This window comes from Manacus candei, unplaced genomic scaffold, assembly GCF_025592945.1.
Source record: "Manacus candei isolate 608988 ecotype Guabito, Panama unplaced genomic scaffold, ASM2559294v1 h1tg000013l, whole genome shotgun sequence".
In the NCBI taxonomy this organism is placed as follows: Eukaryota; Metazoa; Chordata; class Aves; order Passeriformes; family Pipridae; genus Manacus; species Manacus candei.
Window position 1 is genome coordinate 5,274,567 of NW_026138061.1, and position 17,462 is coordinate 5,292,028.

General features: G+C 47.3%; 1 protein-coding gene across 1 annotated transcript; it reads left to right on the plus strand.

The window, feature by feature from the left end:
• Positions 1–9,377: 9,377 nt before the first annotated feature.
• On the plus strand, positions 9,378–13,437 carry MYC (MYC proto-oncogene, bHLH transcription factor). The gene is made up of 3 exons (XM_051778533.1): positions 9,378–9,644; positions 10,559–11,264; positions 12,308–13,437. Exons 2-3 carry the CDS (start codon positions 10,574–10,576, stop codon positions 12,868–12,870), a joined length of 1,254 nt encoding a protein of 417 aa, XP_051634493.1. The 5' UTR covers positions 9,378–9,644; positions 10,559–10,573; the 3' UTR covers positions 12,871–13,437.
• The last annotated feature ends 4,025 nt before the right edge of the window (positions 13,438–17,462 follow it).

Consider the following 17,462-nt stretch of genomic DNA (forward strand, 5'->3'; position numbering starts at 1 on the left):
GGTTAATTATAAATTGATTTTAAAAGCATTTACCAAAAAGTTATTTAAATCCATTTCCCTTAATTTCATTTGATGAAGCATATGTCTTGCAGTGCAAAGGGGAGATGCGGCTTTATTGCCACTATCTGCCAGATGAACATGTTCATCATCAACAGTGCAGGGAGTGATAAGTCGCTTATCTGATACAGAGAGACAAAACACTCCCTCTTTCTTATCAACAAATTGAGTTATCAGCCAAGTGAAGTAGTTTTTCGGTAGCCTTTCTGACTGCATTTTGCTTTTAAATCCATAGTGGCAGCAAATGTTCATGGATGCATTTGCCTCTGTTATGCTCTTGCCTCTCTTATGCTCGTTTCAAAATGTAGCAGCAGCAGCCACAGATAAGAAAGTTTCATCTCCCCAAGACGTCTAGTCTGAGTGCTGTTAAACAGTTCTGAATTTACTCTGATTGATGGAAAAATGAACTAAACTACACCGAAAGTAACCAAAATGGTGCTAAAACAGTCATAAAAAGCTCAGAGGAACACAGAGCTTTAACATTGCACAACCAAAGCCTGCTGACATGACCATCACTGATGGCTTAACCCACATTTCCCAGTGCTGTCCCTTACACCTGGGTGCCTGACCTGAGACAACTGGGACCCAGAAACCTGGGAAAGCACAAGCTTTGATCTAGCCAAGGTAACACTTTTGCTGCACCTGGCTACATACGCCCAAATTGATTCAGAATTAAGTGCACAGCATAATAAAGCTAGAGAGAAGTTAGAGTTATCAGCCACATAACTTTATTAGAAGACTGCAGATGAACTCACAGAAGGGTTTTTAGGTGTGAAGAGTTAGAAACCATCTGATGCCCTTTTTAGGACCCAGTTTGATGGTGTGTTCCCTGCTGGTGTGCTCTGTGCACTGAGCGGCTACTCTGAAGGGCTTTGCACAGAGTGCTACTCGTGAGAAAGGTGTCTCAGCACCACATTGACTTGAGCAGAGTTCTCAGTGCTGGAGTCAGTATCATTTTGGTTGAGTATGGATGGAAAATTAAGTTCACTGGGATAGCACTGAAAAGGATTTGCCCTTGACTACAGAGGTCAAGTGTGCTCATTCACCAATATCATTTTTAAATATGATTGTTCTCTTCCATAAACCAGCCCCAAGAAAACATGAGTTGATAACAGAAACTCATGGAGGACAGACACCTAGAGTCAGGAATATTTATTGTAAATACCTTCAAGCTCCTGGCTACAGGCTCATCTTCCTCTCTCACATAAGGACATAAACAGGACCTCCAAGATCAATATAAGGGTGGGTGACAAGAAAATCATTTCCCCTGCTGAGCAAGACAAGCAAAACCTGAGAGTGCATCTGAGCTTGCTCAACATGGAAACAGAAAAGGGAGCTCAGATGATTTTCACTAGAAGCTTCAACCAGAGCTGCGGCCTTTGCATTGGTTCAGATGAGTAGATAGCATACACCTTTCCACCTACACAAAAAATCAGATACAACCACCAAAGAGCTGCAACAAGACCAGCAATACCTCCAATTTGCAGTGTTTTCCAAAGCCCACACATTCTCCAGTGTTTTCCAAAGCTAATTTTTCAGACATTCTCCCTCTACAGGGCTATTTACTTTCCCAGAATGTGTTCCTGCGGCTGAACCTGTTAATTTGATAGCACTCAGATACCTCATCTCTAAAGCAACCAGCTGAATGATTCCTGGAAGGATCTTATACTCTCTCCTGTTTGCAGATGGGACAGAATTGTTGGATATTAATTCTTAAAGAGACAAGAGATAGCTATAAGAATGGCCCAGCTGACAATAGTTTCAATAGTTTCCAACATTGCTCTAAGCCGACACATTCCTTCCTCCAGATAATATCTGATGCACTCAGATGTTTCTGAAGCTGTGCCTCCACAGGATGTGTGGTAGGAACGACAGCAAGGTCTGTGCTCCTCTGTTTTCGTACCAAACCTGCAAGGAAGTTGCTACAGGAGGGGTTGTTTATTTTTATTGAGCATTAGAAAGAAACTTGCAGGATAACTTCCAATCCCTCCCTCCTCTCCAGCTCTGATGTTGCAGATTCCCTTGGTGTTGCATTGAGTGGAGGGGAACTCCCTCTGCCCTTGCAGGTGCAAGATGGAGGTGGCTTCACATGCATAGGTAGGCAGAAAGACTTACTCCTGCTGCCTCACACCTTATATAAACAGCACGGGTTTAGGAAAGGCAGGTCCTGTCTGACCAACCTGATCTCCTTTTATGATCAGGTGACACGCCTGGTGGATGAGGGGAAGGCTGTGGATGTGTCTACCTGGACTTCAGCAAGGCCTTTGACACTATCTCCCACAGCATTCTCCTGAAAAAGCTGCAGCCCATGGCTTGGACAGGGGCACCCTGTGCTGGGTTAAGAACTGGCTGGAGGGTGGGCCCAGAGAGTGGTGGTGAATGGAGCTGCAACCAGTTGGTGGTCGGTCACTGGTGGTGTCCCCTAGGGATCAGTGTTGGGCCCAGTCCTTTTTAATATCTTTATTGATGATTTAGATGAGGGGATTGAGTCCATCATCAGCAAATTTGCAGATGACACTAAGCTGGGGGGGAGTGTCGATCAGCTGGAAGGCAGGAGGGCTCTGCAGAGGGACCTGGATAGGTTGGAGAGTTGGGCTGATTCCAACGGGATGAGGTTCAACAAGGCCAAGTGCCAGGTCCTGCACTTTGGCCACAACAACCCCCTGCAGCGCTACAGGCTGGGGACAGAGTGGCTGGAGAGCAGCCAGGCAGAAAGGGACCTGGGAGTTTGGATTGACAGGAAGCTGAACAGGAGCCAGCAGTGTGCTCAGGTGGCCAAGAAGGCCAATGGCATCCTGGCCTGGATCAGGAACAGTGTGGCCAACAGGTCCAAGGAAGTGATTCTTCCCCTGTACTCAGCACTGGTGAGGCCACCCCTGGAGTACTGTGTCCAGTTCTGGGCCCCTCAGTTCAGGAAGGATATTGAGGTGCTGGAGCAGGTCCAGAGGAGGGCAACTAGGCTGGTGAAGGGACTCAAGCACAAGTCCTATGAGGAGCAGCTGAGGGAGCTGGGGCTGTTCAGCCTGGAGAAGAGGAGGCTCAGGGGAGACCTCGTCACTCTCTACAACTCCCTGAAAGGAGGTTGTAGCCAGGTGGGGGTTGGTCTCTTCTCCCAGGCAGCTATCAGCAAGACAAGAGGGTATGGTCTCAAGTTGTGCCAGGGGAGGTTTAGGTTAGATATTAGAAAGAATTTCTTTACAGAGAGGGTGGTCAGACATTGGAATGGGCTGCCCAGGAAAGTAGTGGATTCTCCATCCCTGGAGATTTTTAAAAAGAGACTGGATGTGGCACTTAGTGCCATGGTCTAGTAACTGCAGCGGTAGTGGATCAAGGGTTGGACTTGATGATCTCGGAGGTCCCTTCCAACCCAGCTGATTCTATGATTCTATGATTCTATATTGAGTCCTGTGCAAGGGAGCATCACTCAGAAACTCTTGCCTGACAACACTGAAGGGACACGCAATGAGAGAGGCTCTGATCCCATTACTGCTTTAAAGACCAAGGCTTGACAATATTGGTACCTAAAAGGATCATTAAGTAGTTGCAAATGACCTTAATACTTTAGAGAGGACTTAATCAAGCAGAGATGGGATGTCTTGATAATCTTTTAAGTGCAGCATACAATTCAGAGAATGCAGAGTATGACTGGCCTTTGGGGCTGGTTGTTCTGAAATGACTTCTCTTTTTCTTTTTGAAGAGAAATTTAAATTACCCAGGCTTTCAAAAATAACTGTTTATCTTTCACAAGGGCCTTGAAGATCTTCTCATTCATAACATATTTAAATTAGGATTAATTTGCCCTTAATCCACAGCTAGACTAAACTCTCTTCTACCAAGGAATACCAAAACTACTTGTGTTAGCTAGGTCCCTTCCAGTTATCCATGTCAAAAGGTGTTAATTTGTGTAGGAAGGGTTAATACAAACTCTACTTGTGTTTTGGCCTTGCTTCAGTGGGACTTAGATTAGTTTACAGGTAGTGTGTTTAAGCAGCAAAAATAGCTAGCAAAAAAAAAATCACTGGTTTGAGTTTTTAAGTTAGTTGTATACACAGCTGAATAGTTTTATTTTATATAGTTAAGAATAAACTAAACAAGGTCTGCCCTGTTTGAAAACAAACTAAAATTTAATACCAAAGGAACTGGAATGGTTTGAAAAAATTGCAAAATCTTACTCTCTGTAAACAAAATTAAATTAACAGCTGTAGTAATTTTACCCTGAAGCAATAAAGGTAAAGGCTGCGCACTATGAAAAGACCAAAGCAGGTGTAAAGGATTTTATTCTCTGTATTCAAAAATGGTAGTTACATTGCTGTCTTTCAATCTGATGTCTTCTTCAATTTCATGATCCTAGAGAACAGGAAAAGCGGGACAAATATATACCAACACGTGTCTAATGCCAGATCACCTTTAAAAATTGCTAATGGTTATGTTTCACTGAAGATTTGCTTTCACATGCAGTTGGATTAAAAAAATCAACACCTGAAATATTTGGTTTTAACAAATAATAAAAAAGTCCTATTTCATATGCACTGTCAGACTGAAAAATTAACATGTAAAATGTTTGGTTTTATAAATGAAAGAATGAAAGAAAAGTCCTAACTCTGGGTTCAGGGAAGCATCATTTTGAATCTTCTGTGTTTTGCTCAAGCCAAAGGATCAGTTCAGGCTCTCTCCTGATCCTCTTGATGACAAAACTTACTTTTATGGAGTTTCCATGGGTTTCTGTGAGGGATGTGGTACTCACTGCAGTTCTGGGGAGAGTAATTTAACATACCATAACAGCCTTCTCCCCATTCAGTTTTCATCTAATTCCTTCTGTGTGTTTCCCTTTTCCTGTTGGGAATAAATGGCCTGAGTTTTTCCATAGTGAGGACCACAGGCTGGCATGGTGCAGAGGAAGAAGCTGCTATGTTTGCTGCACACACTCTTGGGCACATAGCTGAGAGGATGAGGGAGAGTCAAATAAATAAATTACACCAGATGCCACTTTCAGTGACCCCATGACATCACTGCCTGAAGATGGACATCCACAAGGCAAGGATGAAAACAGCCTTGGCTTCTAACAGCAGACAAGACTTTAGTATTTGATATGTGCTACCCCTCGTTTAAAATTAGTACATTTTAGTTTAGTTTAGTTTGTCTATTCCTATTTTGTAATACTGCTGTCATTCTCTCACTCATACTTACTGATAACACATCATCTATAAAACCTGCTGATTTCTTCTGCACGTTTTATGAGCATTCTAAAGACTATGGCTGGGGCTGCCATACCGAGCTAGCTGAATGGAAACTGTGGTGGTGCTGGGTCCTCTCCATCTTCGACAAGAGGTGTATTTCAGACTCTGTTTTTCACCATGGTAAACAGACAAGGACAGTGGCCCTCTCAGACGTCTGCATTTCTCTTCTGTGCTGGGGAAGTCCACTGAGAAGGTACTTGTTAGCACAGTAGATGAGTCTTTCTGAGACTGGAAGAGGGGGGTAGCAAGATGTTATTAATTTAGTCAGTGCTGTGCAGCTTGCAGAAACACTGTCAGTCTCTGCCTACACATATCTCACCTCCTATTGTTAAAGAAATTACAGCTGCTGAAAGAGATGAAAAAGTAACACATTTCTTTTCTGGCTTTTATAGTAATAAGGTAAATCTGATTCTTCTTGGCTCTGCTTTTTGGACTGGTGCCTTTGGGGTAGCAGTGGAGACATAATTCACAGGTGCTATCAGCTATGCAAAGGTGCCCTAACCTATTTTCATGGCTCTGACTGCACTGACCACATTTGTTTGGGTATATCACTCATTCAAGTAGTTAGGACTGTCTGGGACTAATTAATATCTAGTTAGTGCTTTCCCGTTTCTTACTGGTGGAAGGCCAGGAACCTGCAAAGCCACAGAGAGGTCAAGTGAAAGTTTCAGCAGAAATTTCTGAAGACAGCTATGAGTTCACAGAATCACAGAATGGTTTGGGTTGGAAGAGACCCTAAAGGTCACATATTTCCAATCCTCCTCCTATGGGTAGGGACACTTTCCACTGGACCAGGTTGCTCAAAACCCCATCTAACCTGGCCTTGAACACTTGAAGGGATGAGGGAGCTACAACTTCTCTGGGCACCTGTTCACCACTTTCAGAGTGAAGAATTTCTTCCTGGTCTCTAATCTAAACCTACTCTCACTTTAAAGCCATTTCCCCTCATCTTACCATTACATGACCTTGTTAAAAGTTCCTCACTTGCTTTCTTGTAGGCCCCTGTTAGGTACTGGAAGGTGCTCTAAGATCTCCCCATAGTCTTCCTTTCTCCAGGCTGTCTCAGCCTTTCCTCATAGGAGAGGTTCTCCAGCCCTCTGATTATCTGTGTGGCCTCCTCTGGACTCACTCCAGCAGGTCCATGTCCTCCTTATGTTGGGAGCCCCAGAGCTGGATGTAGTATAGAGTTCATGGTGACCCCACATCTATAAGACAGCTTATTGTCATCTGAAAAAGAAATTGCAGATGTTTCCTGAAAACAAAACATGCAGTAGGTGGCACAGGCACACAGCGCATTATGATATGTCTCAGGGGTTTCCAGACAGAGAGGTGTGAGAGCTTTTCCCGCCATCATCACTTCTCTCTCAGGTTTTACTTTCGTTTCTGCTTCTCATGGGTTCCCACTCTGCCATCACACGTAAATTCCACCCAGGCTCTCAGCTCAGTCCCCTCCCATTTCCTATTGATCACTAAACCCCTTCATGTCAAAACAATCACGTTGACTCTGTTGTTTCCTTAATGTTATACTTCTGCATTTATTCTTTCTGTGTAACAGCTATTTTGTCAAAATGACCTTTTTACTGCAGATTGATACTTTCTAATTTCACACCTTGTCTCACTTCTTTTTCAGCTGGGGTTGAACATAAGAAATCAGAGCAAAATGTCTTTCTTCATCTACACTGAAACTGCCACGTAAGAGCCACACTGGTGCACCTCAGAGTTGGCTCCTCAACAAAAAGCAAACTCACAGTCTGCATGAGGCCTGAAGAAATCCTGTAGAATATTTTAAAGACTGTTTCCTCTGAAGGCTGTATTGTTTCAATAGCACATTTCTCCCAATCTTCCTTTTCTGTTTTTCCATTCATGTGAACAGAGGGTATTTAAAGAGTCCATCTGCTAGTGTTACTTATTCTTCACTTTCAGTCATAACCTTCTGCGATATTACAGTTAATCACTCTGCCTATGATTATATTGCAATCATGATTTTCAAGCCTACCTCTACTGGAGTAATTTCAAAATATTTCTACTACTACCAGCTCCAGCTGAACTTCAACAGCTTTTACAATTTTGTGGATATTTATTGTGTATCTGGCAATTCTGATGCTGTTCTTAAATAGCCAAAAGTACCCATATCGCGTTTTACACTAGTTATAACTAGATTAATTTGGATCTTGCACCTCTCTGGCTGAGTTCAAGCCTGCCTTTAGTCATGTTATTTCCATTTACAGCAGTAAGGTTTGCTACAGACAGAGGGGGATATTATTTAAAAATAGCATGATGTATTTTAAGCGATTTCTGAACAAGGGTAAATCCCATTCTGAAAATGTCAGTAGGTAAAGCATCTACACCTCTGGTCCTACCTATTCAGCAGGTGAAGCATCTATGCCATGGCTCTTGGTTGTTTTATCATGCCGTCTGCATAAAACTGTCCCTCCTTTATCAACGGGACACCGTACAGAAGATGGCCCGAGTTTTCTCGTGTCCCTCTGCTCCATGCAGATACTTTTGGGACGTTTGCAGATACTCCACAAAACGCTGCTCTGCAAATAGCCTGGGGGGGGGGGGGAAATGAAGGTGGGGGGGAAAAAGGAAAGGGGTATTTTTTTCTTGAGGGGTGGGGAGAGGGGCGTGCTGTAGCCCAGGGTGCGTGGGTTTGGGGGTCGCGGTGTCCGCAGGTGTCCGCGGCGGGAGCCGCGGCCGGGAGGGGGCGCGATGTCCCCGCGGTAGCGGCTCCGCGGCCGTGGGAACCCGGGGCCGCCCCCAGCGCCAGCGGGGGAGGAACGGGGGGTCCTCCCGCCTCGAGGGGCGGCCCTGCTCTCCCCACCCCACCCCTCCCCCGCAGGGCTTGTGCTCGCGGGTGCTGAGCAAAAACCGGGAGAGGGGAATAAGTATACATATAGGCATAGAACATCCCAGCGGGGTGCCCGCGGTGGGGACGGGACAGCTGCCCGGAAGCATTTTGGGGGGGGGCACACCAGGGTGTCCCCCACCATCTCCATCGAGTGCAGAGGCCAGCGCAGGATGCGCGGGGCGTAGCTCGCCGGAGGCTGGCGGCTGCCCCGGGGGGCGGGGGGGAACCGTAGGCGCGGAAGATGCGGGAGAGGGTCCGCCCGAGAGAGTCGCCGGCAGCTAAAGCCTCGTCGGGGCCGGGGTTCCAGCGGGACCCCCCGCGATGGGGAGTAGGAAAGGAGGGGGCGTCCCGTCGGGCCTTGGCAGCCACCGAAGCCCTCGGGGATGGCCGAGAGGAGGGGAGGTCACCCCGGGGCGGGGGAGGTAGTCAGAGCGGGGGCGGCACAAGCCGGGGCGGGGGCACACGCGGGGACCGCCAAAGGGAGAGTGGCTGCAAGGTGACCCCCGTGGGGCTCTGCCTCCGCCCTCTCCCGGTTTAATCCTCTGCAGACGCCGGCAGAGGCGGGATAATCAAGCGGCGACCGGGGCGGGGGGTGCCCGGGCTACATACACTCCTTTGTGCTGGGAGCCCGCGCCTCCCCCGCCGCCCCTCGGCCACCACTGTGCGCTGCGGGACCAGCTCGCCCAGAGGCGCTGGAGCCTCGCCGAGGGGGGCGAGGGGCTGGTGAAGCCCCTTCCCCCTCCGCCGCCAGCGGGGGACACCGCGCTCTCCCTTGCCCGGAACGCCTGCGGGAGGAGGAGAGCGGCGAGGATCTGCCTTTAATCCCTGCTAGTAATTTTTTTTTTTTTTACTATGTTTACTTCCGACATCTCCGTGCGCAGCTCGTAGTAAAAGGAAAAAAAAATAGTAAAATAAATAAAAAAGAGGGCCGTGCAGCGCGACATCGCAGCTCCCTCCCTCTTTCCCGCCCGCCCGGCAGAGGCGGGGGGTAAGAGCGGGGCCGCAGATCTCTCCGCAGCCCCGGGAGCGGAGCCGGGGGAGCGCGGCCGCCCCCTCCCAGCGCGCCCTCCCGCGGCGGGAGCGCGGAGCGCGCGCGGCGGCGCGGCCGGGGGCGGGCGGGCGGGCGGGAGCGCGCGGCGGGAGCGCGCGGGCCCCCGGTGCTGCCCCCGCCCCGCGGCCGCTCCCGCCCGCCCCTCGCCGGCGCTTTAAAGGAGGAAAAGCAACTAAACTTCTATTGTACCGGCCAGCGCGCCGCGCCGCCCCGGACCAGCGACCGACCGCGCCGGGAGGCGGCTGCTCCGCCGCTCCGTGGGGTTTATCGAGCCGTGGTGGGAGGAAGAGACCGACATTCTCCCGGCGTTTTGTCTTTTTTTTTTATTATTATTATTTTTTAATCCGTCCTTTCCGGCGGTTCTTTTTGCGTATTTTCTCTCGTTGTTCCCGCACCGCCAGCAATAATCGCCTCACTACGTCTCGCAGCTGGCGCGTTGGAGAAGCCGGTGAGTTGCGGGGTTCTGCGCTTCCCATCACTCGATTCCCGCGGTTGTGGCATTTGGACTGACACGGGCTGGTGACACCCGGGCTGCTGGAGGGGCTGCGCTCCGCGGACCTGGATATCGACGGTCCCTCCCGACGGACGCTCTCCTCTGCTGGGCTCCGGCGTTCCCATCCTTTTTCTTGCGCTCGGATTTTAATTTAATTTTTGAGGGGGAGGGGGGAGAAGCATTTTCTTCTCGCGTATGCGCGGGCAGGTTCTGGTTATTGCATATATTGCTTATATGCATATATATATGCGTATATATATGTACGTATGACAAGATTTGGTAAAGTTTGCCAAGGTCGCTGCCTGTCCCCGCGCAGTGCCAGCACGCCCAGGTGGGTGGCTGAGGAGCAGCCCGGCTCCCGGCTGGAAGCTGCCGGGCTCTCGGCGCCCCTTCCCGCCGGCTCCCGGGACGTGGGATAGGGATGGCGCTGCAGTCCCGGGAGGGAAGGACCTCCGTGCTGGGCGGCCGTGCCCCCTGTGAGCGCGGCGGCGGTGGGGAGCCGAGCTGAGCCCAGTCGAGCCGGGCGGCCGGGCTGCGGAAGCTCCTGCAGGGGAGCGGGGAGGGTGGTCCGGGAGCCGGCAGCCGACCCCTCGGTATGTCAGGTCGCGCCGCCCGGTTATTCCGCCGCACTTGGAATGGGGTGAAGGGGGGTCCTTTCTTTTTTTTTTTTTTTCCCTTTCTTATTTTAATAATTAATTTTTTTTAATTACTAAACGCGACTGCGCGCTTCCCTGCTGGCACGGCGTGGGGAGCCGAGAGGGAGCGCTGCGCGCCGGGGGGCTGGTGGCCCCGCCGAAGCTGGGGGAAACCGACCCCCGCGGCGGAGCACGGCTCACCCGGGCGCCCCCCTCTCCCCCTCCCTCCCGCAGGCACCAGCCGCCGCGATGCCGCTCAACGCCGGCTTCTCCAGCAAGAACTACGACTACGATTACGACTCGGTGCAGCCCTACTTCTACTTCGAGGAGGAGGAGGAGAACTTCTACCTGGCGGCGCAGCAGCGGGGCAGCGAGCTGCAGCCCCCCGCCCCGTCGGAGGACATCTGGAAGAAGTTTGAGCTGCTGCCCACGCCGCCCCTCTCCCCCAGCCGCCGCTCCAGCCTGGCCGCCGCCTCCTGCTTCCCCTCCACCGCCGACCAGCTGGAGATCGTGACCGAGCTCCTCGGGGGGGACATGGTCAACCAGAGCTTCATCTGCGATCCGGACGACGAGACCGTCAAGTCCATCATTATCCAGGACTGCATGTGGAGCGGCTTCTCCGCCGCCGCCAAGCTGGAGAAGGTGGTCTCAGAGAAGCTGGCGTCCTACCAGGCTGCCCGGAGGGAAGGGGGCCCCGCCGCCCGCCCCGGCCCACCGCCCTCCACGCCGCCGGCACCGCCACCGGGCCTGGCCGCGTCCCCCACCGCCTCCGCCAGCCTCTACCTGCACGACCTGGGCGCTGCCGCCGCCGACTGCATCGACCCCTCGGTGGTCTTTCCTTACCCGCTGAGCGAGCGGGCCCCGCGGGCCGCACCGCCCGGCGCCAGCCCCGCGTCCCTGCTGGGCGACGACACGCCGCCCACGACCAGCAGCGACTCGGGTGAGTGGGACCCACGCGTGCCCCGAGAGGGTGTGGGAAACCCGCGCGGCGCCAAAAGGGCTCCCGGCGGGGCAGCTGGAAGTCAGAACCCCCCCCCTCGCCTCCCTCATCACCCCCTTCTGCCCCCCTTTCCCGCGTGGGATTTTTCTTAAATGCCACGTTAGCGAGGAATGGAGAGACTCCCAGCCAGTTTATTTCCTGGAAAAACAGCCCAGTTTTCCCTCCGGGAGGGAGGAGAGAAAAGGGAGGGGGGGGAAATAGAAAAGGAGGTGCAGGAGGGATAAACTTTCATAACGGGGTCCCGATAAGGCTGACTCCCAGTACCACCCGTGGGCCGGGAAGGAGTTAACTCCCGCCCGAGAGCCTCGGGGGGAATGTGCAGTCGGGGAGGTGCTAGTGAAAGTGACTGCAGGGGAGTGAATGGGGCTGGGAAAGTTTTAGAAATGCTTCCTTAGGTATGTGACAGCGGGTTCCGCTCCCTCGTAAATCTGGTTTGGAAGTGAGTTTCTACCCAAAGAGCTACAGCCTTCCCTTTTTTCATTTTTTTCCTTTTTTTTTTTTAACCTTTTTTCGATTTTCCACAAATTAACAGATCAGATCAAGAGAGATTCAGAAAATGTCTCTGAATACACATGTGTGTTAAGTAAGCTTTCTTTTGAGGCGTGGCCAAAGCCTTCTAAATCCATAATTAAGGGCAGCTTGAGTCTTGGAGCTTTATTGCGCTGTACTGCTGACAACCGAGGTTAAACTTTCCTACTATCTTTCATGCACTCCTCGGGATTACGCAAGATCTCTACAATTTTTGAAATCAGGGAGCCAGGGTTTGGACCGAAGTCAGTGTGTCGTATTGCACTTGAAGTATTGCTTCCTTAAAGGAAAGGCTCTTGGGGAAAGCAATGTCCAGCATTGTCACATAGGTTTAAGAAGAGTTTGTCATTGGGTTGCTCACTGTGCAGTTCAGAGTAACCTTCCCTTATGCGTAAAGCAGCCTTGAGAGTCTCTTCATACAGCTTATGAATTTATTTTAATTTTTTTTCTGGCAGAAGAAGAACAAGAGGAAGATGAGGAAATTGATGTTGTTACATTAGCTGAAGCAAATGAATCTGAATCAAGCACAGAGTCCAGCACAGAGACGTCAGAAGAGCACAGTAAGCTCCACCACAGCCCACTAGTTCTCAAACGGTGTCATGTCAACATCCATCAGCACAATTATGCCGCTCCTCCCTCCACCAAGATTGAATACCCAGCTGCAAAAAGGCTAAGGTTGGACAGTGGCAGAGTTCTCAAACAGATCAGCAACAACCGAAAATGCTCGAGTCCGCGCACGTCAGATTCAGAAGAGAACGACAAGAGGCGAACACACAACGTCTTGGAGCGCCAGAGGAGAAATGAGCTGAAGCTGAGTTTCTTTGCCTTGCGTGACCAGATACCTGAGGTGGCCAATAACGAGAAGGCACCCAAGGTTGTCATCCTGAAAAAAGCAACAGAGTACGTTCTTTCCATCCAGTCAGATGAACACAGACTGATCGCAGAGAAAGAGCAGTTGAGGCGGAGGAGAGAACAGTTGAAACACAAACTCGAGCAGCTAAGGAACTCTTGTGCATAGAAACTCTTGGGCATCGCTTAGAATAACCCAAACTGGACTGAAACTATGATAAAATATTACTGTTTCTAATATCACTCATGAACTACACAGTCCATTGAGTATGGAACTATTGCAACTGCATGCTGTGCGATTTAACTTGAGACTACACAACCTTGGCTGACTCTCCCAAGGGTTTGGCCAGAACCTCAAAACTGCCTCATAATTGATACTTTGGACATAAGGGATGATGGGACATTCTTCATGCTTGGGGATGAACTCTTCAACTTTTTTTCTTTTAAAATTTTGTATTTAAGGCATTTTTTCATATGAGAATCCAAAACAAAAAAGTTGTCCCCAGTTTGCTGTATATATTTACACATCATATTGCCATGTAAATACCTTTAATAAAGCCTTTATAGAAAAATGTGCAACATTAATACGCAACAGTTGTGGCAACTGGATTTATACTTGTCTTGAACTTCTGTGCCATAACATTTCACAATTTTGTTTTTTATTTAAATACATTTTTTCTTTTAAAAATGATTTTTATTTTGTTTTTAGATAAATAAATATTTGCCCAAAATATAATTAGCTAAATCCTGTGTAAAGACTTCACTTTGTCTCTCACTGTTGTCATTAGATCTCTATTCCCATGACATTCCTTTTTCTGTCATCATGGAAGTGACCTGCCAAGAGTCAAAGGGGAGTTAGATGAGGGGGAATTTTGCAGCTTAGTAGGGAATTGTTTCTTCCTTCCCTTTGCGTCTCTTAACTCAAGTAGATAAAATTGTTGATCTAATGTGCCTTGTTGGTTCAACTAGTGTTGCCCCTACATCCTTCATGAAAGTGGTGGTAGCAATGTATGTCTTGGCCATGGTCATCTGCCTGCTGAAAGTAAAGTTGGAGTGGTGTATTTTCTCACTGGTCACCCCAGCTGTATAGGCTCTGCATTCCTTCCACATACGTATAATTACATTTTCAGGGCATGACCTTCATTCTGCACTAGAGATCCAGCCACGTACTTTGAGGGCTGCTTTGTAGTAGGCTCACCTTAATTGCTTCCTGTTTGATTTTAACAAAAGTTAAAGGGGATAAGAAAATAAACTGAGATGGTGAGTGTTGAAGTGGTTAAAACAACAGAGCGGTTTCCCTTTTTAAGTGCTGAAATCAGCAGAGCCAATCTTCCTGGTCAAACACCTTAACACTTTATTAATGTGAATAGTTACTTGGGATTTCAAGGGATACAAAGTTCAAGGACACACAAAAGGGAGCAAAGAAAAAGGAGAACTATTTCTCACTTGGAGGATATGCTCAGATAGATTCCTAACATTTGCCAGACATATTAAATAATATTTACATTCAGGACTTGTCTCATGATCAGCTTTGGATGGACCATAAAGTACTTGCTTGACACAGCTCCTAAGATTAGATTTGATCTTTTTCTCCCCTTTTCACCCACTTAGCTCCACTTCGGTCATGACTTCAACAACAAATCAATGAGCCCTTTGATGTGGAGGATGAATGTGCTTTTCAAAAAGTTGAACCTTGCACTTTTTCGATTTTCATAATTCCTGTTAAATACATATTTGTTTGGCTTCTACACGTTGGAGGAACAGTGCTGCCAGATAACACCAGTGCCAGCAACCAAACTGGGACTGAGGGTTCAGGTTTTCGGTTGCTTTTGAGTTTGGAGTGGGAGGAAGAATGATTGGGTGTGGGTGTATATGGGATGGGGGAGGTTAGCATTTTATGGACAGAGTAGATGCCAAAGGTCTCTGCTCTGCAAAGCCTAGGGTAACTTTCCCAACAGTCTTGCCAACATGGGAGTTGGAAGAGAAGGTCTAAATCTAAATCCCATTTGATGAAGTGCATTAGGTGTTGGGCTGAAGATTTCTTGGGGAAAAAACATCATTCTGTTAGAAAAATGGGACAAAGCAAGGCTTTTTTCTTAATTTTTTTCTGCATCATCCCCTTGTATCTGAGTTTATAGAAGAGGTCTGCAGTTGCTTCTTCCAGCATGCAATTCAGATATTCACTTATGAGGAAAAAGAGTGATGTGAAATGAAACTTTTAATTGTATCTGAACTGTACATCAGGACATTTTCCAGCTCTGAATAACATAAAAGTTCTACTTTTTATTAGATAGGATATCTTAATTTAAAAAGATATGAATTTCATTTGCCTTTTGTCCTGCACCCTGTTTTAGATATTGCTTTAGAACAGAAGCAAGCTGTTGTTCAAGAATTTATAAATTCATCCCCGTCCTCCAAAACAAACTGGGAGGTGTAGATCCATCCAGAAAAACTGAAAAATATCTGTCCCAGTTTCATGTGTTAGCAAAACCCCATCATCTCTTCCCGTTAAATCAGGTTAGACCTCAATGATTAATAAACCTCTTCTTACTTGCCAGCTTCTTAAATTGTTTGGAGAATAGTTTTGAGTTTTTTCTTCTATGTGCAGAAGGTCCTCAGTCTTTTGATGAATAGGATACTTGTAGTCTTTTAGTTGAGCATCAGTTCCTCTTGCCACTTTCCTGCTGGAAAACATCAAATCATGAACATGATCCCAAATTGCCACTTTAAAAAAGTATGATTTTGTGGGATGACACTTCATATTTATAACATTCCTTACTTCACTGAAGGATTGCAAATTATCTAAATAGTGTAATAAAAAAGAAATACATTTAAAACAGCCTGTGGGTACAGGGGTAAGAAACCTCTTCTGGTCATTAAAGTGCTGCTAGAATAAAGAGGAATGTGGCTTCCACTTTCTGACTCAGCACTAGAGGTTAGGACATTCAGAAGACATCCCACAGGAGTTTCCAGGCTGGACTCAGTTAGTAATGCATTGTATGTGGATAGGAAAGTGTTGGGTTTTGCTGCTGTTTTGAAGCAATAGAGGAGATAAGCTTATAAAAGAAGCCTCTGAGCCTTGAAGTGAAATGTTGTAAGTATTTACAGTGCTTGCCAAACAGCTGTACCAAAGTTCTGCTTGAAATACAAGAAGCATTTTTAACTTCATCTCTCTGCTCCTTTACTTTCACAGGACACTTCAAGCTACTTCTCTTCCAGAGGAACTTAAGGCAAAAATGTGGCATCAAAGGAAACCAAAACCAAACCATCATGGTGAAAATAAAATTTCCTTTAGCATATACCCTCACTGATCTAATTTAACAATACTGTCTTTTTGCGTTCCAGCTTAATTTTTTTTTCTTGTGTCTAAATTCTATCTTTCCAGCCAATTATAATCTGAACAGTTTCAACGCATCAATACAGAATATTGGGCAAGAATTGGGAGGCATAAAGAACTTAATTCTGCTTAATTCAGCTCCCACTGGAGTCTGTAGAAATTCCATGTTTCATCCAGGGAAACAGATTTGTGCCAGTGGAGGATACTCTTGAAAATTTTATCACTACCTATAAAGAAATCACTTTACTTGTCCCTACCATAAGCACTCTCACTCTTGTAGCACTTTGCAACCATTGCAGGCAGTTGAGAGATTAAAAGCATTTCATCAGAGTTGTATGAAAAGGAGAATTTCAGGTAAATGGAATAGAATTACTATAAACTGGAAATAAGCCAGGCCACTGCAGTTAAAATCTGAATTTATTCAAAACAGAAGGTGGAGGTGGTTGTTTCATCTACAGAGATGAACCATCTTCTACTATGCTGGATTTTTTTTTTAACTGAGTTTTTTTTAATTGATCTGTGTTAGAATCATCTGCCAAGAAATTATCAGAAAAATAAAACTGAATGATAGGGGATCCTAACAGAAGCAGACAGCTTGGGAAGAGACTTATGATTTACTTCCCAGCTTACACGTTTGCTATTCCTTCATTTTAAAAGGACATTTATGGAAGGTTCTGAAAAAAGGCTCTGCTGACTGAAAACTAAGCCCTGGTTTCCCCTTGTGGTTTTCACACAGATGAGTCTTAAACCTGCCTAGAAAAAATAATGAAATCAAGAAATGAGACAGATGAGCTGCAGAAGCTAGATTCCATTTCCAGTACAAAACATTTGAGGTCCAGCAGGTTTCCAGTACAAAACATTTGAGGTCCAGCAGGTTTCCCTACCTTTGTGTCATTTACTCATCTCAAGCATAGCTGTAATGTCAGTGGGGACAGGCAATAACTAAAACATTATCCAAGATTCAGAACAGCAGCTAGTAAGTCAAAGGGGTTTTTTTCCTCATCCAGCTAATCATCTTCTACACAGATCTTGAGTGCAAGGATTTGGAGGATCTTGCTGGTGGAAGTGGACTCAGCTGTAACTCACATCATAAAATCATACAATTGTTTAAGTTGGAAAAGACCTTTAAGATCACTGAGTCCAACCATTAACTCAGCACTGCCAAGTCCACCACTAACCATGTCCCTAAGTGCCACATCGACACATCTTTTAAATCCCTTGAGACCAGCACCCCCAGGCCCTATTCCACTGGGCAGAAAATACTGGCCCCAACACTGAGTCCTGGGGAACACCACCTGTGACCAGCCACTGATCACCATTCTCTGTGCTTGACCATTCAGCCAGATTTTTACCCAGTGAAGAGTGCACCCATCTAAGTCAGGAACAGCCAGTTCCTCCAGGAGAATGCTGTGGGAGACAGTCTC